Here is a 26247-nt window from a genome sequence, read left to right as displayed (position 1 = left end):
AAGAACATTGTTTTGAATTTTCAAACGTGTGTGTGTCTAAAATTTGTACCAGTGAATTTTTGGGAGAAGTCTACCAGAGAGCCTGACAGAACACAGGGATTGCGTTTAGCCATAGATCCTCAATTTGCCATACTTTGTTCTTATGAGCCTCTCCGGGACGTATCCGTTCACTCTTGCTCCATTTACCCTCAAGCGTGGTTCTGAGCCACTTGAGCTAGGTTAAGGAAGGTGAATGAACTCTGCATTTCTCAGTTGGATAGATGTCAAAGTGAAACTATTTGCCTTAACTTAGCAACAAGCAAGGTATATGTTCAGCCCGTCAATCACCATTGCTGGATTATTCTATTATTAAAACGAGTATAAGAAGGTGTGAACCTGTGAGTAACACATGTGTTTTGACAGTCTGTCATTTGTAAACTGTTTGCTGAAAAAAAAATTCTTCCCAATTTTTTTTTAATGAATATGCTTTTCACCTCGTTGGCTATTGAGCAAAATAACTCTATTCATCTGAGCGAATGGGAATTCTACTAGCGAGGTTGGTCCATGAATGTATCGATGGCTGCAATTACTTTAAATTGTACTGTTTTTTTATATTTATCAATATTTATTTTGCTGTGAGTCACCAAGACTCCCTAGGGAGTTGGGCGGCATAGAAATAGAATTTATTTAATTCATTCATTAATTCTTTTTACAGAGGTATGTGAGGTTGTGCTGTTTGAAAATGAGGGAATGGCTTCAAGGAGTCTTTGCAGTGTGCTGTTTTGCAAGAACATCAGTGGTCAAAAGGCCTTGGTTGGCCAGACAAATGCTTCAAGGCATTCACCCTGTTTCTGAGCTGCCCCCAAAGCTTAGCATGCCGAAAGGACCGTTTCAAACCTTCAGACCCCTTTCTCTGGAACTAAGGTTTTCACCCCCAGCTGTGAGTTGGTAATCAGATATTGCTGGACCTCACTGATGAGGGCTTTCGGTCCTGTTGTTTAGAGAAAGGTCCTACATTTAAACACAGAGATGCCGATTTTGTCTGGGCTGGGCATGTTTTGTTCCGGTGTACTGGTTTGAAAGTTCCAAAAGACACTGTTGTGTTCAGACAACATCAGAATTAAGCTAGTAAGATAAAGAGGCATTTCAACCTACATCAGGAAATTATCAAAAAGGAATCCAAAGAGAAACTTACTTGATATTGTCCAGTCGGCTGGAATCAGGCTTGAGGACAGATGTGTTGCGGATCATCTTGTGCAGAGTGATCATGAGGAATACAAGGTTGATCTGGAAGATAATGTACAGATGGATGAATGGATGGATGGGTGTGATAGAATTCTTTGTCTTACAGTTCCCCCAATTAGCAACTTCTCTCTGCCCCATTCTGAGGTTGGCAATGAATTCCCACTGCACTGCGGTGTTGTGAGATGTGCATTACAGCACAACTTCTGAGCTTTGGGGATATCTAAGGGATTGGGAAGTGTTGGAATAAAGACTTTAGTTACTTTCCCCAGGTTTGGTTTGAAGTCTTGCATTATAACACTAAGGGGAAAAATCCCATCTCAATTACTCCAAACAATCCTTTAATGACTCACCCCAATAACAAAAGAAACGGGTCCAATGAAACTCCAGATGAAGTAGTTATCAACTCGAAGCCAGCAACTGTCAAAAGTAGAGCGAGACATGTTTAAACAGAGACCCAAAGAACAGTGGATATCCCATACCTTCACTAGTGCATACAGTAGTCTGACTGGCACGCAAATGACAATGTCACCAAAACGTGCTTTGAAACCTACATTAATTCCTTGTTCATCTAACTACGTTGGTCTTCTACCATAGCTTTCCTTTTGGTATCCCTTGTCCTACCTCTACATTCTCACTTCTTCTTTCAATAAAATCTAGTATTTCTACTGACTCTCAAAGGGAAATGAATTTACCCTCTTCCTTAAATTTTCACATTGGATCTTTGATTAAAAACAGAACATCATTCTTGTTCATCTTCCACCAGCTGCAACCCGTCTACTTACGCCTTTTCAGTGCCATAGCTGCGGTAGTCAATGGCGGCAGCAATTCCCACGACCAGGGCAGGAAAGCAATAGCCACCCAGGTAGTAGTATTTCCTACGGGAATACTCGCTTTCAAAGACTTCAACCAGCATGAGGTAAAGGTGAATGGCTTCCAGGCACATCCAGGAGAATGCTGCCAGGAAAAAATAGTGCAGCAGCCCGGCAAAGATGGGGCAGGCAATCTGGGATTAAGGGGAAAAGAATACCGGTTAGCATGGATTTCTGTGTATCTTGTCTCTGTGTGTGGGAATATAATGATTTATTTAAAATCCCTACATATCTTTACTATACGATAGCATGCAATTTATATGTTGCTACTGAAAGAGTAGTAGATGCTTGGAACAAACTTCCTGCAGACGTGGTTGGTAAATTCACAGTAACTGAATTTAAACATGCCTGGGATAAACATATATCTATCCTAAGATAAAATACAGGAAATAGTATAAGGGCAGACTAGATGGACCATGAGGTCTTTTTCTGCTGTCAGTCTTCTATGTTTCTATGCTAGTATTAAAAAAGAGAAGGCTGTCTTCATCTATACAATTTTTTCTGTGTCCTAGTTCCTGCTCTTTAAAGGCAGTCCAAATTCCAAACCACAGCTTCCATCAGTGTAGCCAGCCTGGATAATGGTGAGCAGTGATGGAGACTCTGGGTAACCATATATGAAAGGCCACACATGGTTTCCATTTGTTCTGTACATTGTCCCCTTGAAACAATATTCTCATCATCGTATATCCTGGGACTTTTTTGGGGGCCACGGGATCATCTGCAGCGCTTGGTTGGTTGCATAGCAGTGCTGAATTGTATTAAGTGCTTGCTTCCCCAGTCTTAAATATTTCTCCTGTCACTCATAACACAGAGATTCTTCTCCGAGTTTTGATAAGCTGAGATTTTACTATTACAGATGCTCCTGAATGAAATAACTATTAATCTCTTCCTCCCTGTTCCTGCTCTTTGCCAACTAATGAGAGTAAACTGCTCAATCTTATCTTTTTGTTTTTGTTTTTGTTTTTATTATTATTATTATTATTATTATTATTATTATTATTATTATTATTATTATTATTATTTAGACTTGTATGCCCCCCCTCTCCGAGACTTGGAGCAGCTCACAACAAGTAATACATGAGACACAAATCCAATATTAAAAACAATTTAAAAAACCCTTATAAAAAAAAATCTTATCTTTTGGATACATAGCCTAGACCAGAGGTAGGCAAAGTTGGCTCTTCTATGAGTTGTGGACTTCAACTCCCAGAATTCCTGAATCAATCATGCTAGCTCAGGAATTCTGGGAGTTGAAGTGCACATGTCATAGAAGAGCCAACTTTGCCTAGACAGACAGGCAGACCTTACCCACCCTCCCACAGGTAACCCTCATAAGTGAGTGATGCAGTGCTATTCCTGCTATGGCTATCATCATCACCCCCATGCAATCATAATCGATGCCATCATCTTAAGACTAGGCTGGTGTACTGAGAAGGACCAGCAGGTAACCTTCCTCCATAATGAGATATTTATATCTTTAAAGGGAAGATGCTTCACAGGGAGAACAAAATTTTGCTTCTGAGCTAGAGTAGCCTCTCACGCAGGGATGAGAGGTTACTCTAGCTCGTGCCTGTCGGTCAACGGAGAGCCAATCACAAAGAGAGTGCGAGGCTCTGCCCACCCATCCTGACGCTGCCATTTGGGTTCTCTTACCCTCTGTGCATGCAGAGAATGCTTTGCACATGTGCAGAGGGTAAAACAATCCAAATATCGGTGTCCAGGTGGGTGGGTGGGTGGGTGGGTGGGTGGGTGGGTGGGTGGAGCCTCAGGCTCCCTTCGCAACTGGCTCTTGGGCAACCGACAGGCAGAAGCGAATCGGGATCATTTCACGTCTTATTTTTATATAATTTTCATAGAAACTTTTAAACAACGTGATAAAATCTAATACAAACTAGTATATAGGCGGAAAAAAGCAAAAGCAAATAGCAAAAAAGACCGAGAAAAGAAAAAAACTTTGAAGAAAATTAGAAGGGAAAAAAAAGACATAAAGTGGTTTCTGATATATTATTCACCGTGGTTATAAATATATTGTAACATCTCTCTGCAATCTATCTCATAATAAAGTGAGAAGTTGTTATAGATATTTGAAAACATGTTATCTGGAAATCTTTTTTTGCAGTCTTAATATTTCCTTTGTGTAATACCCAGAGATCAGTGAGGTCTTCAGTAGATCAGTGGTCTGAGAGACCTAGGCAGGCGTACATACATAGACACTATTTTCTGAATCCAAAAGGCTTATCAATGTCACCCTGAATTTGGCAAGCCAAACGGAACCTAGTGAGACCCTCCTCCTAGCACATTCTACCGCAATGGCCCCCTAATGTGCCTCGCAGATCCCACTGTGCAGAGGAGCAGTCTGGGGTGGCTTTTGTCTCTAATAGGAAGGGAAAACCATCACATACCTCATACTGCGTCTTGTCAATTCCAATCAGGAAAAGGAGCTCAGTCATGAAGAGATTGATGCAGAGGTTCTTGTGGATGGTGTTGCGGTCAGTTTGCAACCCACGGAGGAAACAAAAGGTGGATATGCAAATGGCCAAGCAGACCAGAGAAATCACAATGCCCACCCATGTGATGACAGACAGCAAAAGTTCATTGATGCGTCCCTGGTACTGAAAAGAAAGAAGGAAAAACCTGGTGTGTGTGTATCCCCTTAGCCGCATGCTATATTTTATACTGAACTTAGTAATTAGCACAATGGTCTTTACTATTGGACAGCCTTGGTGTGCTTTGGACATTTCCCAAATACTGTGAAGTCACTTGACGTTTATTGACCTCATAGACTGCCCGTCTTCTTAACATTTTGATGAGAAACAGCTGCCCAGATTTTATATATGGCCCATACAATAAGACAGTGATGGCGAACCTTTTTTCCCTCGGGTGCCGAAAGAGTGTGCACGTACGCTATCGTGCATACGTGAGTGCCCACACCCATAATTCAATGCCTGGGGAGTGCGAAAACAGCTCCCCCCCACTGGAGATAAGAAATGGCCTGTTTCCCAACTTCTGGTGGGCCCAATAGGCTCGTGTTTCGCCCTCCTCAGGCTCCAAAGGCTTCCCTGGAGCCAGGGGAGGGTAGAAACATCCTTCCCCATCTGTCCGGAGGCTCTCTGGAAGCCAAAAACGCCCTCCCAGAGCCTCTGTGCGAGCCAAAAATTAACTGGCCGGCACAGACATGCTCATTGGAGCTGAGCTAGAGCAACGGTTCATGTGCCAGCAGATATGGCTCTGCGTGCCACCTGTGGTGCCCGTGCGATTGATTCACCATCACTGCAATAAGATAAACATTCAACATGCATTAAGAGTTAAAAGGATGGCCCTGATGATAGGATACCATTTCCCTCCCCCCCTAACAACCTGCCATATTTTCTCCCACCCTGCTTCAGGTAAGTGATAATTCTTACAATTTCACGATGTGCCATGAGGACGGCGAAATTGGTGAGGTGACTGCAAGCACAGGTGGTGTGGGTCTTGTTGGTCTCCATCAGTCGGCAGCCCTGTGTGGACCAGTATCCCATCATGGAACGCTCCGAATAGTTCCAGAAAGAGCAATTGGCATTGAAGTGATTCTTGTCCTATGTGGAAAGAAGAATGTGTCTGGATGTCCTCAGCAGAATAAAGATAGGGTTGCCTGAATACAGATTGTTCATTATACCTCATATTTCATATTAAAAATGTATGACTTGGTTAAAAGTGAATTTATACATGCTCGAAACATTAATGCTGAATCCTTCACAAAGTGTAACTTTGCCAGTTTACTATAGAGCTGATTATAAGGCACAAGGTCCAAGGTATGGGACTTATTGACTTATGTAAAGAAAAGGAAACAGAGAGTTCCCAGGAATCACGCTTATCTCACCTCCAGGTGGGAGAGAGTAAAGATGACAGGGTCCATAAGGAAGACACGACTAGATTCTTTGTTGATGGAGGCAGCGATAACTTGGGAATTGACAACAAGTGAGGGGCTAAGTGGACCGACTTCACTTCCAAGCTTGATTGTGGCATTCTCAGTGGAGAGGAAAAATCCCAAATTATTGTAGAGGATGAAAACAACTTTGACCACCCCTAAGGAACAAAGGGAAAGGAGATCAGGCCTACTGCTTGGGGTGTGATTATTGCTAGATCAATTAGAAACATAGAAACATAGAAGACTGACGGCAGAAAAAGACCTCATGGTCCATCTAGTCTGCCCTTATACTATTTCCTGTATTTTATCTTACAATGGATATATGTTTATCCCAGGCATGTTTAAATTCAGTTACTGCGGATTTACCAACCACGTCTGCTGGAAGTTTGTTCCAAGGATCTACTACTCATTCAGTAAAATAATATTTTCTCATGTTGCCTTTGATCATTCCCCCAACTAACTTCAGATTGTGTCCCCTTGTTCTTGTGTTCACTTTCCTATTAAAAACACTTCCCTCCTGAACCTTATTTATCCCTTTAACATATTTAAATGTTTCAATCATGTCCCCCCTTTTCCTTCTGTCCTCCAGACTATACAGATTGAGTTCATTAAGTCTTTCCTGATACGTTTTATGCTTAAGACCTTCCACCATTCTTGTAGCCCATCTTTGGACCCATTCAATTTTATCAATGTCTTTTTGTAGGTGAGGTTTCCAGAACTGAACACAGTATTCCAAATGTGGTCTCACCAGCGCTCTATATAAGGGGATCACAATCTCCCTCTTCCTGCTTGTTATACCACTAGCTATGCAGCCAAGCATCCTACTTGCTTTTCCTACCGCCCGACCACACTGCTCACCCATTTTGAGACTGTCAGAAATCACTACCCCTAAATCCTTCTCTTCTGAAGTTTTTGCTAGCACAGAACTGCCAATGCAATACTCAGATTGAGGATTCCTTTTCCCCAAGTGCATTATTTTACATTTGGAAACATTAAACTGCAGTTTCCATTGCTTTGACCATTTATCTAGTATTGCTAGAAAGGGAGGGAAAGACATAATTGCATGACAATGGCCTCCAAAGTATTCCGGGAAGATGTTTATCAAGGTCCTCCCCAAATCTGGAATTCCTTCTCTCGCTCACCATTACGGCTGTTTTGCTTGATCGTGTTGGCTGATAGCTGGATTGAGTTTCTGGTTGTATATTCATGTGGGAACACAATATCTGGCACTTGCCCTTCTGTATTTAACACAGAGACCTCCAACACTAGAATGGGAGAGAAGAATGGAATACGTTGACACAAAAACACAGGTCAAACGATATAAGAAGCTGTATCAAAGGTGCTTTTTCAAGAGGCAACCGGGCTTTCTTGTTTTTTTCTGAAGACATTTTGCATCTCCTCCAAGACGCTTCAATCCAAGATGAAAAGCGAAATGCCTTCAAAGAGAAACAAGAAAGTCCAGTTGTCTCTGGAAAAAGACTTTTGGGACAACTATGACCTGGATGACTGAGAATCTCCACAGACATACAAAGCTGTAGCAATTGTCCTTCTTTCATCTGAAAATTCATGTTTCTATATAGATACCGAATGCAACCTTCATATTTCTTCATGTTTAAACTACCAGAGTAGAAATGGGATGACTTGATTTCAACTACTCTTTTGTCCTACTACGTTTATACTATGACCTTCAAGTGCTTGATAGTTGTTAAATTATCATCCCTACTTCGCTTCTCTTAATACTATATTTCTTTATAATACGTTCTGCTAATCATATCGCTACAGTTAAACTCTGTGATAAATGCAAGAATTTGGTATAGGAAACTGTACCATTTCCACTTATTCTGATCTGTTTTCCAGTCCACTGTGGATTGTTGTTTTCATTTTGTATCTAAAGAGATGGAGCCGTTTTACAGTTTTATTGCTTGCTCTATTGCTCTGAGGTCACTTAATCCAAGAAGCAGTGACACACCAGAGAAACCTGGCAGGAGACTAGGTTTCTATATTTATTATTCAAGAGCCATGGGTTCAGTCTGGCACCAGACACAAAAGGTATATTTCTTCAGATTGCCTGGGCAAGATATTAATTTATAGTTATGCAGAATGCTATTGTGAGATTTTTTTCCACACAAGGAAAATGATTTGCAAAACTGACTGGATTTTCTGATCTTTTGGATCTAGCTAACATCACATTATATGACATTTCCATGTAATGAAATGGCTTGAATTATGTTGCTAAAAGGTTGGCAAAACCTTAGGAATGGATTTGACCTCAAGAAGAGATAACCACTGCCTGAGATACAGGAAATGTATCTCCATTTCCAACTGGGTAGAACTGGATGGGAAATGTCCAAATTCTACCTCTCCTAACTCTACTCTTCTCTTCTTTCTCTTCTCTGGTTTAATACCCTGTTCTTTTCCACTTGCTTTTAACCCCATCCGCTGCATTTGTACCTTCTGCCTAGTAAAAACAAAACATTTCAATGTGCCATCTAATGTGTAACTATGTTTGATATGATTCTATAACTGATGATTGGAATGAGTCTTATCAATCTATCTATCTATCTATCTATCTATCTATCTATCTATCTATCTATCTATCTATCTATCTATCTACCTACCTACCTACCTACCTAATTAATTTGATTTTTTAATGCTGCCCTTCTCCTTAGACTCAGAGCAGCTTACAACATGTTAGCAATAGCACTGTTTAACAGAGCCAGCATATTGCCCCCACAATCTGGGCCCTCATTTTACCCTCCTCGAAAGGGTGGAAGGCTGAGTCAACCTTGAGCCGGTGATGAGATTTGAACCGCTGACCTACAGATCTACAGTCAGCTTCAGTGGCCTGCAGTACAGCACTCTACCTGCAGCGCCACCCCGGCTCTCTGATGATGAAAAGATACCTTAAAGCTCACTTGATTAAGTGATATAAGGGCAACATGGTGTCATCCTACCAGGGGATGTGCCAAGCAGACCCAGTCTTGTGCCTGATCAGCAAAAACCTTTCTCTTGTTTTTGCCCCACAGACTTATTTGTTAGCAGGCTCCTGGAGAATGCTACAGATATCCTTCCCTTGTATGTAATGAAGAACAAATGAAATGAATGCTGCTTCCCTGTAAGAAACCTGCTTCCATGAGATGGAAATACAGGTTGCTTTTCTATGGGTGTCACAGAAAAATAAGGACACTGCCAGGAGGTATAAATCAAGAGCCTTTAAAAGGTCCATGGCACCTTCCTCTTTTTTTGACAGCCTGCATTTGATAAAGGCGCCCACCTCCCTAGGTTTACAGAGCGCAGGCACTGTGTTCAATAATGTTCAGTACTACGCATTTGGAAGAAAGAATGGCTGGCTGGCTGGCTTAGAATTGCTGCAGAGAGGCACAAGTCTGCTGCACCCACACACTCTGTGAAGCTCCCTTCCTCCCTCCCTCTTGACTTCTTCAAGATAAAGCAGACAGGCTGATGCTTACCCACGTTATTCTTAGCGGTGACAAAACGGGCTGGTTCTTTGACGTTGTCAGCCAGGAGGAAAGCTCCCTCTTCTAGGATATCAAGCAGCATGGTGGCGGTGTGCACCTGCTCCGTGGCATTCATGTCCTTCCACGACTCCAGTGCCTCTGGACGCAGGAGGTTGTCCACCGTCTCCACCACAGCCTAGAACGACATTGAGTTTTGGGGAAATGGATCCACTTCTCACACTCCGTTCCTTCCCAACAGTTCTTCTGCTCTCGCACTTTTCTTTTCTCTTCTTTGCCATTGAGCAAAGATGGCTACAGATCCATTTGACAGACAAGGGACATATGTATTATCAATGTTTATCCAAGAGACCCTGGGTGTTATGCATTTTTTAACCCTCAAAACCCAGAGAGTCTGAGATTGTCATTTTGCTATTGTTAGTTAGGTGCATCTTCTGAGTAGAATGGGTAACATCAAAGATGTTACCAGTAGAGTAGAATGAGTAGAATGGTAACTTCAAAGATGTTACCATTTATGGAAGTACTGTAATTCAAGTTTCAAGTTTTATTGGATTTATATGCCGCCCCTCTCCAAAAACTCGGGGCGGCTAACAGCAATCATAGACAATATACTGTACAATAATAATCCAATACTAAAAGCAAATTAAAACTCCTTAATATAGAAAACCAAACACACATACAAACATACCATTTATTCTCTTCCTACCCCATTTATTATTATTATTATTATTATTATTATTATTATTATTATTATTATTTATTGGATTTGTATGCCGCCCCTCTCCAGAGACTCGGGGCGGCTAACAGCAATAATATGACAGTGTACAATAATAATCCAATACTAAAAATGATTAAAAAGCCATTAATATAAAAACCAAACATACATACAGACATACCATGTATAGAATTGTAAAGGCCTAGAGGGAAAGAGGATCTCAATTCCCCCATGCCTGGCGGCAGAGGTGGGTTTTAAGTAGCTTACGAAAGGCAAGGAGGGTGGGGGCAATTCTAATTTCTGGGGGGAGTTGGTTCCAGAGGGCCGGAGCCGCCACAGAGAAGGCTCTTCCTCTGGGTCCCACCAAGCGGCATTATTTAGTTGGCGGGACCTGGAGAAGACCCACTCTGTGGGACCTAACTTATTATTGTATGGGTGGAAGGTGCTTTTCAATTTCTGTAATGCTAATTTGGAATTCGAGGTACAGTATTTTCCAAACATTCCACAACTAGAAAACGCAATCCTTCATCTCAGGAACTACAGGCATTGCTCATCATTACTTTGAGTATTATAAAGTGGGCAAGTCCATTCTACAAGATACAACTACTTTGCTTGCAGGGTGAGAAGTAGCATAGCTTTCATGCTTAAATATTCATATTTAGCTGTTTCTCCTTTATTTTTAAATGATTTCACCCCCTCATCGGATTTCTTGGAAGTTCAGCCGCCATACTTAACATCTTTTCTGGTGGGATTTTTTTCTGTTTATTTTATTTAGTCTAGAGACTGAAATTCAACACAATGGGATGGGTGCCAAGCTAAAAAGGTTGACTTAGAGCCTCTTTTGTATCATTTGGTTCAAAAGCTTGTATTTGTGACCACAGTTCCAAATAAATGATCTGCATCTTTTATTTATTAATTTAAAAAACACCCACATAACTTTATATTACATTAGTAGCATAGTATACCTATGCTTCGCTATGAAACGGAACTCTTTAGTATGGAGTAGAATGTCTAAACTCCCAGCCCACAGGGTAGGTGTGTCAGGTGCTGGCCATACCCACTGGCAATTGGAATAGAGTTCTTTTCTGTTAGGGAGGGGGAGTAGAACATCTAATTTCTTAGCATCAGAGCATGTTAATAATAATATAAGAAATAACTAATGATCTGATGGTCATTTTGAAAAATCCTTTCTTAGCGAGCACCTGGAAGCCAAAAGGAACATATGTGCTGAGTTTCAAGTTTGTAGGCTTTATAGTTCTGGAGATTTTGTGATGATGCATGAGTGACATTTGGCTTTTATATATATAGATTAAATCAACCACACTGGCATAGAATGAAATATAGTTTGTTAAAGTAGTATTACTAGTAATAGTAGTTGAGAGATTACTTGCATGGTTATTTGTGTTCTGGACAACTACAAACAACTCCCTACATAAAATTAAAATGATATAGGCTTGATAGAAGTTTTCTATGTATTGTTTCCAGGGTTAAGGTTTTTATAAATGGCTATCATGTGGGATGTTTTATGGATATCCATATCAGTTGTATGTCCAGAACAATTTAAATGAGGACCATTGTAATAGAAAGGACTTTTCCTGTGTTCCACTCGTAATTCAGATAACATTGGATAAAGACCAAAGAAAAAAACTTTTGGTAACAAAACATGTCCTTTCCCAAAAGATTATCTTGTCTGTTTCCTCATAATTTCCACAGTTGCTAACAATTTCATATATACTACTAGAAAGTTATGCAATATAATATGACTATATAAGATGTGGGATAAAAATATTTTAATAAACATAAACAAGCAATTTTTTAGTTCTGTTCTAAATTAAGGGTGCTTCTAAATGAAACAATTATTTTGAAATAGAAACACGCAAGTCTCAGAGAAATGTCAGTATCTCCCTGAGATACACAGATGTGTGACGTGTTACTTCTTGCCTACAGTTATTCCTACCTGAATTTAGAACATTGATGTCCTCACCTTAATATAGTCTTTGCAGGTCCTTTCTCTCTTATGCATCTGTAGAGTACAGCATACAAGCCCAGCGTCAAAGATGGTCCGTATATCAAAACAAGGAAAAAATAATTAGAATCCCCCAAAGATCTCACTCTCTTCTATCTATCCCAATACATTTTATCTATGGGTTTTCTTAACATTGTTTATTCTGGACAGGAAGTCACCAGATAGGTGGAATAAAAAAGAAATGTCCCAAATGACAATGTGAATTTTAATTTACTAGTTGCTTTGTTATTCAAAGGGACAGGTTGAATTTGACAATTGCATCCACTGTTTACCTTTTTTATTTCCTCACACTGTACATTTGATCACATTCTTAAGTTTTTGATTTATGCTTTTAGGTCCGAATTCAAAATTATCGCCAGAATTGTCAGGTTGCATTCCTAGACACTTACATTGCATTAGATTATATTAACTCAGTAACACATTATGTATTCTTTGAATGCATTCACATGATCTATCATAAACATTCTGCATTGTTATCATCAATGAGCTAATATAGAATCCTATAAGAAAACCAAGACACATGACCAGTCTCTATATAGCAACAGCATTTGGTAGACTATACCACAAAATTAGCCATCTGAAGATATTTCTTCGTAAGTATTCTCACATCAAGAGTAATAATCAGGAAGCATGGAAAACTAAATTGATTGTTATTTATTGTAAGGCAAAAAACCCAAAACAAAACATGCAGATACAGTATATATATTTTTCCAACCCCTGGATCTTTAGGTCCCTAAAAGGTTTATACCAAATTATGACATTCTGTTTTAACAACCCAGGAAAATGAAATACTGTATAAGGTCAGGACACACAACTTGATGAGAATAGTCTCCCAGTTAATACAGTATATCACTATGCACCTTGTTGTAGTTTTTGCCAGCTGACTCCCTCTCGATTGGACGCAGTGCCTGCAGTTGAGCATCCAAGATATCTAAGAGCTGCTCCATTAATTTGACAGAAGAACTAACATCTCCAGCATAGATGGCACCACGCGTATGTCGGGCAAGCTCGGTAGCAATATTGGCTGCGTTCTCTCCACTCTTGATCTGCCAAGAGGAAAGAAACATAGACTACCTCAATTCAGCAAAAGAGTTATGCAGGCGTGAAGAAGCCTGATACTCATTGTGAAGATGAACGGTCTGATGAATAACTAGAGGTGTGGGAAGAACTTCTGGGAAAAAAATGATACCTTTTGGGCCACCTGGTTGACCCAGGGACTCGTGCAGTTGCTGAGATCAGGCCCTCGTGGGTTCCAAATACCAAGAGTAGCAAGGCATTGGAAAGAAGCAATACCTGTGGGTGGGATAGCAAAAAAAAAAGGCTTGTTAATCAATATCAGTAATGGCTTCTGCCTCCCATTCCTATCTATTCCCACTACAAAAGCAGCCCATTGTTAAAGGTCTCTAAAGAAGCATTATTAGGTTTGTCCAGAGCTGGCTTCCCAGGTAGATTATTCCCTTGCCCTTAATTACACTACAAATATGCTCCAGCAGCATCTTTATCCAGCCATATCTTCATACTGCTGTTTTCATCCCATCCCAAGCTAACAATTGAGTGCTACACTTGGTGTAGCTCAAAGGTCCAAAGACAGACTGAGACCAAAATCATTAGTTGCCATAGAAAGGCATGTTGAGAAACAGGAATAAGGCCAGCAGATTTCATTCCAATACAGGGTTTTCCCATCTCAAGGATAGCAGTACAACTTGTAATGTTGGCTAATGGAAGGAAAACACACTGGCTGGACCATAGTTCCCTCTAAGCTGAGCAGTGAACAATCGCTCACTTAAAAATCATCATCAACTCAGAGTTTTCCAAACCTGCCCAGAAGCCAAGAGGGAAAGAGTGAGAGGGAAGGAGAGAGAGAGGAAGAGAGAGAAACAGATAGAAAAAAGAGAGGAAGGAAAAGAGAAAGAAAAAGAATGGGAGTAAGGAAGAGAGAAAGAAAATCAAAATCTAGTTTGAAACTAGCTCAACTATTCAAGTGGCATTTTGATATTGATAGAGTTGCCCTATTATGAGCTCACTGTTATAGACACACAGTACAGTATTTTATTTTGAAATTCTCTGAGGCAAAACAGGGTGGGTTTTTGTTTGTTTGTTTATTTATTATTTCTGTGCCGCCCAGTCCAGAAGGGACTGCCGCTCAGACACTATACTTTTCCGCCAACCCCCACAAAAAATTAGAGGGAACACTGGGCTGGACCCCAATTCCTTTCACCTGGATCTTGTGAGCATCCAAAGGCATCCGCCTCTTCAATAAAGACCAGAACGTTTTCCCTAAGGTTTCCCCCTGGTGAAGCTGCTTGTTTTTACCTCTTGTGCCTTTTGGGCAAGGCCTTTCCACCAGCATGCCTTGTTGTGTGGCTGGCCACTGGACACGCCTCACCTCCTTTGCTTCACAGAAGAGCTCTGGAAAGATGTGCTGGTTGTTTGCTGGTGGACGCCGGGTACTGGGCATTATGGCAGTGACTGTGTGCAGTTCTGTACCCTTCTGATTTATGGCACCTATAGGGTGGGTCGTAAGGGGCGGCTGTCGAGTGGTTGTAACAGCAGGCGATATTGTGCTGGTGACAGTGGTGGGACGAATAGTGGTTGTCGGGCTGAGTGGTGTTGAGGTGACTGGGCCTGTGGGCAGAAAGATAGTTGAAGGCAAGCAATCCTTCCCCATAAACAAGATATCCCTCCCTTCCCATTCAGGTCTTCGGTTGTATAATTTTAATTTTTAAAAATGCCTATGCTATTACAAGTCCACTTTCGTTGATGTTGCTTTGCGTTGGACCCAATTGCATTGACCTCTTGATTTGCTGGGGACCCCTAAAATCTCCAGTGGAGTCTTTTTCTTGCCCTGTACTGGTATTTTAGATCCTTCACCCTGAAAATATCAGGAGCTGTACTTAAAACTTTGTACATTTAAAACATACATTCCCTCGCTGAGTTCTCATCACAGTATTATTTATTCTAGCCAGAAAATCACATTGCATGGAATCATCATTTAATCACGATCACATTTTTAACAAAAGATGCAGTATAAAGAGTCCCAGATTTTCCTTAGTATCACAAATTCTAGTTGCCATGGTTGCAAAAATATATTTTTTTTAAAAAAGGGGAGATGGTGATTACTAAATGTTCAAATGCAGAATACTCTGAAAAGGAGCTAATGATACCAAAAGAATTATATGTATTCTTTCGTCCTCTCTATTGATTCCAGCCCAAATTTGTTGACCCTTGTTTTACTGCTGGCTCGGTATACAGTATATTCCTTCATATATCAGTGTATCTTGCTCTTCTCTCTGTACATTATATAAACTGCAAAAAATCATCAAATTTCCAAGTTATATTACTTTTTAAATTTCATTATATCTAAGATGGTATCTATGTATCTTCATCTAAGATACGTATCTTCATAGTCAGTAGTGGGATTCAGCATGTTTGCACCACTTTGGGAGAATCAGTTGTTAACTTTTTTGAGCGGTTTGGTGAACTGGTTGCTGAAAGAAAGCGTTAGGGCAGAGAACCAGTTGTTAAAATTATCTGAATCCCACCACTGCCCTTGAGCCCACATACTGTTTATGACATCTTCTGTCAGATCTTTCTTAGGAATATGAAATACAAGCCATGTTTTTGCACTGAAATCATTTTTAATTTTAAAACATAGCAAACAATAGCACTTTGTGATAATTTATGTAAAGGTAAGCTTCATTCTGTCCCATCCCTTTTAAAAATATGTGTGTGACTCCTACAGATACAACTGATCCATTATTCTCACTCAGGCTAAATCCCATTCATCCAGCCACAGCATGGGGATATTAACTGTGGAAATGCTCAGTTTCAAATGCCATTCAGAGATAAGCTGGGCCACTGGGATGAATGGAGAATGTATGAAAAACAAATTAGAGATATATTGGGATAAACAGATCTTAATCTGGCCCTATACTAGAGCATGACTAATCTTGAACCTCTTTTATTCAAAAGCAGACTGAATTTTTCTCCTTCTGCCCAGCTTTAAGGAATTATTTTTTGTAGCCTCTAGGCTTCTGCCAAATACTGAACATCAGACAATCCATCTCTCAATTTAAACTCCATGTGATGTTAACTGTCAGAACTTCAGGCATATGCTGACTCTGTTGGGGTCACAGTGAGTTTGAATTGAGGTGAATAAACTTTCCAATACTTACTATTTGACTGGAGTCAGAAGAACTGCTTGCAGCAAGTAGCAAAATTAAAGATATTTTAGATGTCAGTGCAAAAAAATTAAGCCTTTCTTTTTAAGGTGAAATTGTCTATACATGCTCAAAAATTTCTTGAAATGTGATTATTGTTCTTTACATCAAATAGTAGAAGCTGAGTTACCTGGAAAACCTGCAAGCGCTTGTAGAATATGGAAAATATGTTTGTTTTATCTAATTTAGCTCAAGTCAAGAGATAGCTGTCAAAGGATATTTAGTTCAAGTCAAAAAATAGCAATCCTAATTCATATGCAACTGGGGACTGGTGATATATGAGATTTAGTATAAAATGTCTTCTGTAACCTGATGCTCTCTCCCAGAATTTTCAGCCAAAATGCACGTAGTAATTTTATTGCTCCAACCCAATAGCTGCCCTGAATCCAAGGAATAGGGTGGCACAGAAATCTAATTAATAAATAAATAGACCCAGCTGGAGGGCACTGATTTAAAGAAAATTGGTATAAGATACATATTAAAGAATCTATTTTTTAAAAGATAATTTCATATGGTTTATGTGCCAAATTGTATAATTAAGGAAGTCACATCACTGCAAGTTAACTCATTATTTTTGTCCCCAAATATTTTTTTATCAACACTGTAAAAATTGGATCAAAAATCAAGCACCCACAATTTCCAAACATTGACGGCTCTTTTTTCTTCCCCACCCAAACTTTTATCTTAGGATGATAGCTCACCAGTGCTAGGATCAGGTGGACCAAACTCAAGAGAGTAACGCAGAACAAAATAATTATTCCATACATAAAGCTGATTATCACGGGGGTTATAGTCAATGGAAGAGATGAACTGATAAGGATTAGGAAAGGTCAGAGAGATCGGTTCTTCGCGGTTCATGTTAGTATTGAAGGCATAGTCAACACGGTTCCCTGCGGCCTCACTGTCGTCATCCACATATACTGTCCGCACCACATAGAGGACTCCACACACCATGAAAGCATTGGATGCAGAGCGTTTGTCATAGCCAGTTTCCCACGTGCCTTCAAAGCGTAGAGTATAAGGATTGAGCTGGCTTACCACTAACCGTCCATTGTTGCTTTCAGTGGCATAAATGACCCATAGCCCGTTTTCATCAACAGCCAAATCAATGTCAGTCTTGCCACCCCAGCGGTAGGGTGAGGTGTCATGATAGTTGGCTGTATTGATAACAGTTTCTCCACTTTTAATCCGTGTCCGCAGGTCATACTTGATAATGTTGCGTGTCCGCTCTTTATTGTAGAAGACTGCTCCATCGTACACCACAAAGCCGGTGCCATCGACTCTGTTGGGTAAGCGGTATGTGGTGGTATGTCGGGCACTTACATAGTCTTCCCATGAAGCATACTCTGTCAGGGTGTCTGTCCTGTATGGGATCCAAGGCATGACATATATTCGGTCTCCAGCTTGAAGAGGATCCTTGCACCAAGCTCCAGACTGGTGCTCTGATTCATGGGCCGAGGTAGGTTCCAGGATCTTGTGCAGCGTCCCTGGGCAAACGAATACTAGGGAGGGGATGCAAGGGAGGAAAGGATGTTTGGGTAAAAGGGGAAGGGTGAAAATTCAGAAAGAATGTGACAGAACAAAGAAAAAAGAAAGAGAGAAAGAAAGAGAGAGAGAGAGAGAGGATAAATTTGTAAAAGGTTGTTGGCAGGAGAAGTGAAATCCGCGCTGAGTATTCAGAGCAGCTGCAATCATGACACTTTTATCTGTTATTGAGCTGAGATGGCTTGGTGATGTTAAATAATGGGAGGGATGGGTGGGGAGCATCAGAGGAAATCAACACTTTGTCCAGGTCAAATTAAAATGGGAATATAAGGATTCCAAACCATCCTCCCTTGCTTTGCTCTACTTTGAAATTTAGCAGGGAATGTCTAATTGTTTCCTTGCCAAATTCTAAGTAATATCATTTGGATAACTCAGAAATACGAACAGGAGTATTGGTGAACTTACAGCTACAACCCCTATTCCCTGACCATATGCTTTACTCATTCTATGGAGGTCAGAAGAGTTAAAAGCTCTGGAAAAGCAATTACAATGAGCTAGACCTCACAAATCTTCTCCACCGGAGATACCTAGGGGATACATCTAATGGTATGGAAGTTAAAGCTTCCACATCACAACTTTGGAATTAAGTATGGAATTGTGGCACTGTCTGTTCTAAGGAATGGATTGAGTAGTGTTGTTGGGTTTATAGAACTGACAGATCTTTATCTTCTAGAGGAAGGACAACATTTTCTTTTTTACTTTATTGGAAACTTATAACATATTGGTTCCATCAAATCTTGAAGTACACTGATCAAAGGATTACAGCATTCATAAAAGGAATTTGCTTCACCAACTCCTTTGAGCAAGATTAATCTACGCCCATCATCATGCCGCACCTAAAGCCCAGTTTTACGTTGGCATAACCATCAATAGTAATGAGGCAGAAAGAAACTGGACCCATTTCTGCATCTACAAAGGCAATTATTAGTGGTCTTTCTTTTCCTTGGGGTTGCAGTAATTAGCCAGAATATCAGAGCTGCAAGTTAGCTCAGTGCAGTTCCTAAAACAGAAAGTAATCATGCATTTAGAAGCAGAAATTAGGAGCCCAGGTTTCCAACTTCCATGGCTTCAGACTCTTTTATCTCACGCCCCCGGAGCAACGTTCTTCTACATCTTATCACTGTCTTCCAAAGAGTTCTGAGGAATTGCCTTCTAGTGGAAAAAGAACGCGGGCCTGCCAGCCTGAAATATTCTACCATTATTAAACATTATTGAATGGGCAATGGGAAAAAGAAAAAAGAAGCAGAAAATAATCCAAAGCTTGGCCGCTTAGAAGCCCACTGAATGTAAAAGACAGGGTGTTTCCTCTTCCTCTGAAAGAGACCTACTTTTAAGCCCTGGGGACAGAGAGCTGCAGATTAGCACAGGGACTGTCTCCCTTCTGGAAATAAGAGCTTACAGAACCATAGCAGAAGGATGCAATTACCCAAAGCTTCTGCTTCCCATCTCCCGGGTGCCATTCAAGTAACTTATCAGCCAGGTTTGATTCGAAGCAGCAAAGGACATGAGGCTAGTGCACATGGCAGGAGGTGGAGGAGTGAAGTGACAGTGGGGAGGGGAGGGGAAAGGAGGCTGGGCAGGGGGGGGAAAGGAAGCCCCTCCCTTTCACCCACACCCCAATTGGCTGCCCGCAGTCTTGGGAAAAGCCAGGAGGAAAAAGTTTGGAAAGGAAGACAAAAAAAAAACAGGCCAGCATTCTGCAAGTATCTGCCTCTGGTTAGCTGGAGCAAGGCTGGGAGGAAAGAAAAGCATTTAGTGGTGGAAGGAGGGGTGGAATGGAGTGAGGAGAGCAAGATTGTAGCAGAGAATTCACCTGTCCGTTACAGCACAGTGGTACTAAGCAGTTACACAGAAGACACTGGAGCAGTCAAACCAAATGCAAATTGTAGGGCTTAAAGGCTGTAAGATGTCTTTTTAAATTAAGAAGAACCAGGACTATATTGCTCTGGTGTACAAATATTGACATATTTATTTATTTATTAGATTTGTATGTACTATGATATTAGTACACAGCTAGGGGAAACTGGATTGTCAGCAACCCAGCTACTGCTGGGTGCTAGCCTATAGTTTTCCACTGTGGACGGGTTTTTCCCCCCCTCGCTCTGCAGTCTCAATGGAATTTGGGCTTTGTTATCGCAGCCCTAAAATGTCTGCCAATAGTTTTTGTGGGTACAGTAGTGAATTCTCTGCTCTCCCATTATTATATCTGCACAGTTGCTATGAAAAGCCACAACACTCCAGCAAGTCTTCAAGTCTTATTGGAGTTGGGCATAACTTAGATTCCACATCAAACCAATACCACCACACAGTTGGAAGTAGATGACATACACCAACAGCCTTAGAAATGATTGGCAAATAATCCAGGAAGGAGACTGGCATCAGTCATGGAGGAAAACAGAATTTTTGTCAATGCCAACTCTCATAAATATTTACAAATACCCTTCCCCTGATTTTCCAGACTCAGGCAGTTTCAGTGTGAATGGACAGGAATGAGTTTTGTATCTATTTTTGCATAAAGGAGATTAGCTTGGGGTTCTGAACATACATTAGGCCATAGTGTAAAAGGTTTAAATTTCCTCAAAATTAACGGGATTTATATGAGCTTAATTAAGAGTGTGATGGACGGTTGCTTTCAATGGTCACAATCTTTGGATAACTCCAGAGGGAGCAGGCAGGGCTGAGTCAGCAACCTGGCGAGTTCACTCTTATTCACAGTGTTTGGGTCTCCATGGTGATGTTGTGCCGCATCCTACTTAGTAATAATAAATAATTCTGATTAATAAATATTCTGCCATTCTAGCTGCTGGCAAATTCTGCCTCCTGAGCTCATTTGCAGAACTAGTACATGGAACGGAAAAGAGGTATTCACAGTGAGTAATAATGAGTTTAGAAGAAGGCTGAGCCAGGGCTTTTCTGAGATAGGGACAACACTTTTATTATTATTTTGTCTATGAAGGCAGCAAGGACTATGACCAATAACACTGTGATGACACCAGAAATGTTCAGCCTGATTTTGAAGAATGAAAGAAACAGGCTTTATTGGAGTTGATGATGTCTTCAATGCCCAATAAATGTGTTATTTTTCCCCTCCGGAGGGTCAACGTATCTATTTTGCCCCTTCCCCTACTGTAAAAAAAAATGCTGATGAAATTGTTATGACCTTGGGGGCTCTAAGGGAAGGAAAAATGAGGTTGGAGTAGCCACATACGGCCCACATGTTGTCTATCCCCTGTCAAAAATAAGGATGCTGCCTGCTATAAACCTAACTAGTAAGCATCATTCTTTCCTTGAGAACTGGAAATAGTTCTCAAGGAACCAGGCCGAGAGAGATAATGGTTATTTAGAAGTTACATTTCATATTACAGCTATAATGTGCCAGCTAAAAATCCACAGCGTATACATTTTAACTTTTTAAGGACTCTAAGCGACTTGTGCAAAGATTGCATTGATATAGCAGGCCAAGGAAGACCACCTGCAATTTGCCTATTCACTTTTAATTAGGAAGAAAGAGAACTTGTTTTGTCTCAATTATCGTCTACCAGGTGTTTGAAGATCATCTACTTAGTCTTCTTGCGTACAACGACAGAGCTATTATTTGATCTATAGTGTAGTGGAAATGCAGAGTGACAAATGGGTTTACCACTGTATGGCAATGAGTCAAAGAGGATAGAAGCCAACTAGCCTAGATGTTAATGACAAGTTCTGTTAAAAGATCCCTGTAGTGTTTTCTGTTGTGAATCACCAGACAAGAACCACTTAATGGAAAGCAGTTGGATTTTATAGCACTGCATGATGTTCCTCGTATTAGCCATCTATCTCTGTCTAATCCATGATTTTCAAACTCTGTCATAGTGAGTCCCTCTAAAGTTAAGAGCAAACTTACTCAAGACTCATAAAGTGTAAATTATGACAATTTCAGAAGTTTTGCACTTACTGACATGGATTTCAAGACTTAGTTCTCAGGACCATGTCGATGTTGCATCAGTTTGGCTGAACATAATTTTTACGTTCATATTGATCACACCTGCATTCCATAAAACACTTTTTATATGTTTCAAACAAAAATCACTTTTACTCCCAGAAATGTTATTGGGTATTTTTGACATTCGTATCAGGAAAAAGAACCCCACCAAAACCTTGGAGCATAGTGTAAGAAATAAATGCCTACATTGCTCCTACATTGAATGTTAGCCATAGAGAGGATTCCATCGCAAGGTATATATATGATTTGTTAAACTTATCACTTGCTGATAATGATAATTTCCTCCAATATTTACTATGGACTTTCCCCTTTGTTTCTCTGCTTATTATTGGGAGGGGCTATCTTGGATTTCCCAAGCTGGAGAATCTCCTCCCCCACCTACATCCCCAGAAGATAAAAGCAATCATGTGGCTAGGGACCCACGTTATATCATGCCCAAATCCAACTAACTTTCCCTGCAAAATGATGATCATGTATCAGGGAAATAGGTCATAATTGGAAGTCATAGGTGAAAAGCCAGTGTCTGAAACTGTGAGCTCCAAATGCCATGTCTATTGACTATTTCAGCTCTTGGTACTTATTAATATGAGTATCCTTGGCTATAGAGTCCCCTTCTAAGTAATACATTCAAAGGAAAGTTGGCTTTAGCCTAGCAATTCCTAACCAGCCTTATCTAATTCAACAGCATCCAGATGTGCTGAACTTCATTTGCCATTGTTCTGAACTAAGAAAGCCCTGGGAATGGTTGGCTACATGTAACTATTTAAATATTGTGTCACTATTCTGTCATGCATTGCACATTGTGTTTTTCCTTTCTTTCAAATAAGGCTGTCAATTATAGGGTTGGAAATGGGCAGATTGCCTGGAGCCATTCTTTGATCCTGCTTCTTCAAAACATGCAGCTAAGCCCAAGTTAGGACACTACAAACTTGAAGAAAAAGAGGAGCCTCAAGACCAGGAACTACTATGAATGTCATGATTTACAGTTTTATGCTTTTCTATAGAGCAATCAGAGATGGATGCACATCCATATACATGTGTGTGTGTGTGTGTGTGTGTGTGTGTGAGACATGTTTTTGCTGAATTTTTTTTAAATTAAGGGAGACTAGGATAGTAATATTTCGGCCTTGTTCTGGCCTCATCAGCTAGCCATACCCTTACTGGGATTTGATCCTGCAGCTTCTGCATTGTAAGGCAGAGAATTAACCTCTAGGCTACAGGATATGATCCCTTCAGCTTTGTACCAGGGAAGGGTTATATGTTTTTTTTCTGTCGGATCACCCTGGTATATTGAAGGACCGTCACAGCTTCCTTTTTACCTCTCGGCTCAAAAGGAAGCTGTAACACTCCTTCAATATACCAAGGTGATCTGACAGAAACACACACACACACACACAGATGCTTATAAGAACAGCTGGACAATATTTAAAAGTATACTTGCAATATAATGAAGCTTGTGGTCTGTGTTCCTTGTGCATTTGTGTAAGATATTGTTTGCACATGTTGCATTTTTACAATATATGCAAAGCATTCAGACAAACCCACACTCAAATGTGGTTATGTAGGTATCAACAAGTGGTCCTCAACTTGCAATCATTCATTTAGTGACCAAAGTTACAACGGCACAGAATAAATGACTTATGACCATTTTTCATACATATGTCCGTTGCAGCATGCCCATGGTCAAAATTCGGACGCTTGGCAATTGGCAGTTGTGATGTCTCAGAATCATGTGATTACCCCTTGCGACTTTCTGACAAGCATAGTCAATGGGGAAGCCAGATTCACTTAACAACCGTAGCAAAAAAAGATGTGCAACTCACTTGACAGCTATTTTGCTTAGAAAGAGAAATTTTGGGTTCAACTGTGGTTGTAAGTTGAGGACTACCTGCGAGTGAATGTGCTGTCTCCATTTTTAAATTTTCACCCATCAGGTTGGAGATGTCGGCTGCAATATAATTTGACCTGAATGGTGGTTTGTTTTACTTAACATCTATGCCATTTTCAGTTTCTTGACCCCCCCCATTTTGAAGCTAAGGAACCTGAGATGGAATAGGGAAGAGGTGGGCCAGATGCAAAAAATTTCAGGGCTCTAATCTTGCCTCCCTGCTCTGAAAACTTGGCTTGGCAACCTTGCCCCGAAGCAGCTTCCTGGACCTTCACAGGTTCAGCTCAGCCCAGCTTCCCATCTGGGTTCTTGGGGTGGGATGGATGACTCCTGGCACAGGGAGGAGAAACACACCATTAAAGAATGAAGCGCTGGTGAGGGAGGGGCAGCACAAAGCGTTAACTGGTTCCGATCCCTCATGGATGGGGTAGTGCCGACTCAGCCTTCTAATTCGGGATGGGGGCAACTGTGTTCTGGGGTTGGGGGAGAAGATGTCAGAAACAGAGAAGGAAACCATCAGTGAAAAACCACATCCAAAAACCATGGAAACCTGTGGAAAAGAAAAGTATAAGTATATGCCTCCATCCCCAATCTTGGGGGGGAAATTCCAAACCAATGTAGTGGTGGTGGGGGAACGGGACGTGCTTTTAGAACAAACTAAACAGAGAGAAAGAGAGGGGAGAGAGGGAGAAAAGAAAGACATGGTTTGGGTAGAATCAAGCCTGGCTTTTTAGTTGTACTATCTTTCAGTTAATTGGTTGAATTCCTAGATCTAACTTGACAGCTTGTCTCTTGTTCAAAGAGGCTCATTGCAATTGTGATTTCAGATTTTTACATTAGGTTAAATTTTTTTTTAGCCAATATGACACATTTAGTGACCCCCTTCCTTCATGCACCATCCCCATCTTCCCCCAATAACAGACAGAGCCAATGATCATGACTGCAGCTTTCTTTAAATTAAAAAAAAAGCAGAAATGGAAAAGAATTTTTTAAAAAACACAAAGTCACCCAGGATTTGATCAAGAATTAAGAAAAAAGAAAGGAAGGAAAGAAGGAAGGAAGGAAGGAAAGAAAGAAAGAAAGAAAGAAAGAAAGAAAGAAAGAAAAAGAAATATGTACAAAAATTAAAAATGCCCACATTGAAGTGGTGAGTATATCAGAATAATTGACTGCGTGCATATTCTTACTTTGGGCTTATCTCATTTCCATGTCATCTTGATAGGTAAGGCTCTTCAAAAAGAGAAAAAAGGCTTTTCAAGCCAACTCTGAGTATATTCGCAAGGAAAGTAAACTCAATTTGAGATACAGTTTGGGAATTCTCATCAAAGAACTGTACAAGCTTTGAGTGAAATTTCCACTGAAGGATGGATTACAAATGAAGTCATTAATGCTCAGCTTTAGCTACACATGATTCACTTTGCTTGTCAGAGCATGGCGAAAGTTGAGTTTATCCTTGCTTAGGTTGATGCCTAGCGTGAGCATCTATTCTTTAGGAAGTATATTACTAATTGTAGTCTTTCCAAACACGGTCGCATCCTGACCAAACTACAGCTCTTATCATCTGCGGTCAGGATGGTCAGGGAACTGTCAATCCACATTTCTGGAAATTGGGGAAAGGCTTCAATGTGTAAGAAGCTCAAAACAATATCCCCATACACCCAATAGTGGATTTAAAAAACAACAACAACTATCATTTCAAGAGGGCACTTTGAGGCTGAACACATAGCTTAGGAGAAGAAGAAAAAAGGCCCCATTGATTGCAGGCCATCTACATTTGCTGAATATAGGATCAAAAGCTATGCATATCTTTTGGTGTCTAAAACCAAATGGCTTCAGTAATGGTAACAATGATCAACACATGCATGTAAAGGCTGAAAAAAAATACACAGGAAGCCCTGGAAGATTTGGAAATGCCCAATTTGAAATCAAAGCGAGGAGGGGTGTTAAATTAAAAAAAAACCGTATTGTTCTTTCCTAATTTAAAAAAAAAATTGGAAGAAAGAAAGAAAGGAAGAAAAGAAAGAAAAAAGAAAGAAAGAAAGAAAGAGAAAAAGTGGTTGAGGTAGGCCAAGGTACCCAGTTGGTTGCCATGGAAACATGAAGAAAGGAGCAGAGAAAATCAGTTGAATGATAAAAGACGCAGGCAAGAACGGTTTGGAAAAGTGTATTTCCCCTGAAGGAAGCAAAACCAGAGAAGGACAGGCATCGCCCAAGCATTCATGGTGCTTCCCCTCCACATGTGAGCACGGAAACATGGAACGTTTGGCAGGGCTGTTGTTAGATGATGGCTTTACCTCCTTTATTTGCTGAGTGGCTGTTTAGTGATTGGCAGATTTGTTTCTAGAGAGGATGCCAATTGGAATTAGTGAGACCAAAGAAAGAAGAGGAAGGGAAG

At 40.5% G+C, this 26247-nt stretch overlaps 1 protein-coding gene across 2 annotated transcripts in view; it reads right to left on the bottom strand.

The window, feature by feature from the left end:
- Positions 1 to 26247, bottom strand: part of ADGRL1 (adhesion G protein-coupled receptor L1) — a 181045-nt gene that overhangs the window by 16810 nt on the left and 137988 nt on the right. For both annotated transcript variants that reach the window (XM_070739581.1, XM_070739582.1), the window contains exons 5-17: positions 17139 to 17939; positions 14531 to 14842; positions 13407 to 13510; positions 13078 to 13263; positions 12176 to 12214; positions 9471 to 9654; positions 7143 to 7265; positions 5953 to 6158; positions 5498 to 5668; positions 4496 to 4705; positions 2007 to 2227; positions 1575 to 1641; positions 1175 to 1266 (exon numbers count right to left, since the gene is read on the bottom strand). In XM_070739581.1, coding sequence (XP_070595682.1) covers positions 1175 to 1266; positions 1575 to 1641; positions 2007 to 2227; positions 4496 to 4705; positions 5498 to 5668; positions 5953 to 6158; positions 7143 to 7265; positions 9471 to 9654; positions 12176 to 12214; positions 13078 to 13263; positions 13407 to 13510; positions 14531 to 14842; positions 17139 to 17939 — 2716 coding nt within the window. The remainder of the gene's footprint in view (positions 1 to 1174; positions 1267 to 1574; positions 1642 to 2006; positions 2228 to 4495; positions 4706 to 5497; positions 5669 to 5952; positions 6159 to 7142; positions 7266 to 9470; positions 9655 to 12175; positions 12215 to 13077; positions 13264 to 13406; positions 13511 to 14530; positions 14843 to 17138; positions 17940 to 26247) is intronic.

Source organism: Erythrolamprus reginae, chromosome 2, assembly GCF_031021105.1.
Source record: "Erythrolamprus reginae isolate rEryReg1 chromosome 2, rEryReg1.hap1, whole genome shotgun sequence".
Classification (NCBI taxonomy): domain Eukaryota; kingdom Metazoa; phylum Chordata; class Lepidosauria; order Squamata; family Dipsadidae; genus Erythrolamprus; species Erythrolamprus reginae.
This window is presented reverse-complemented; position numbering and strand designations above follow the sequence as displayed.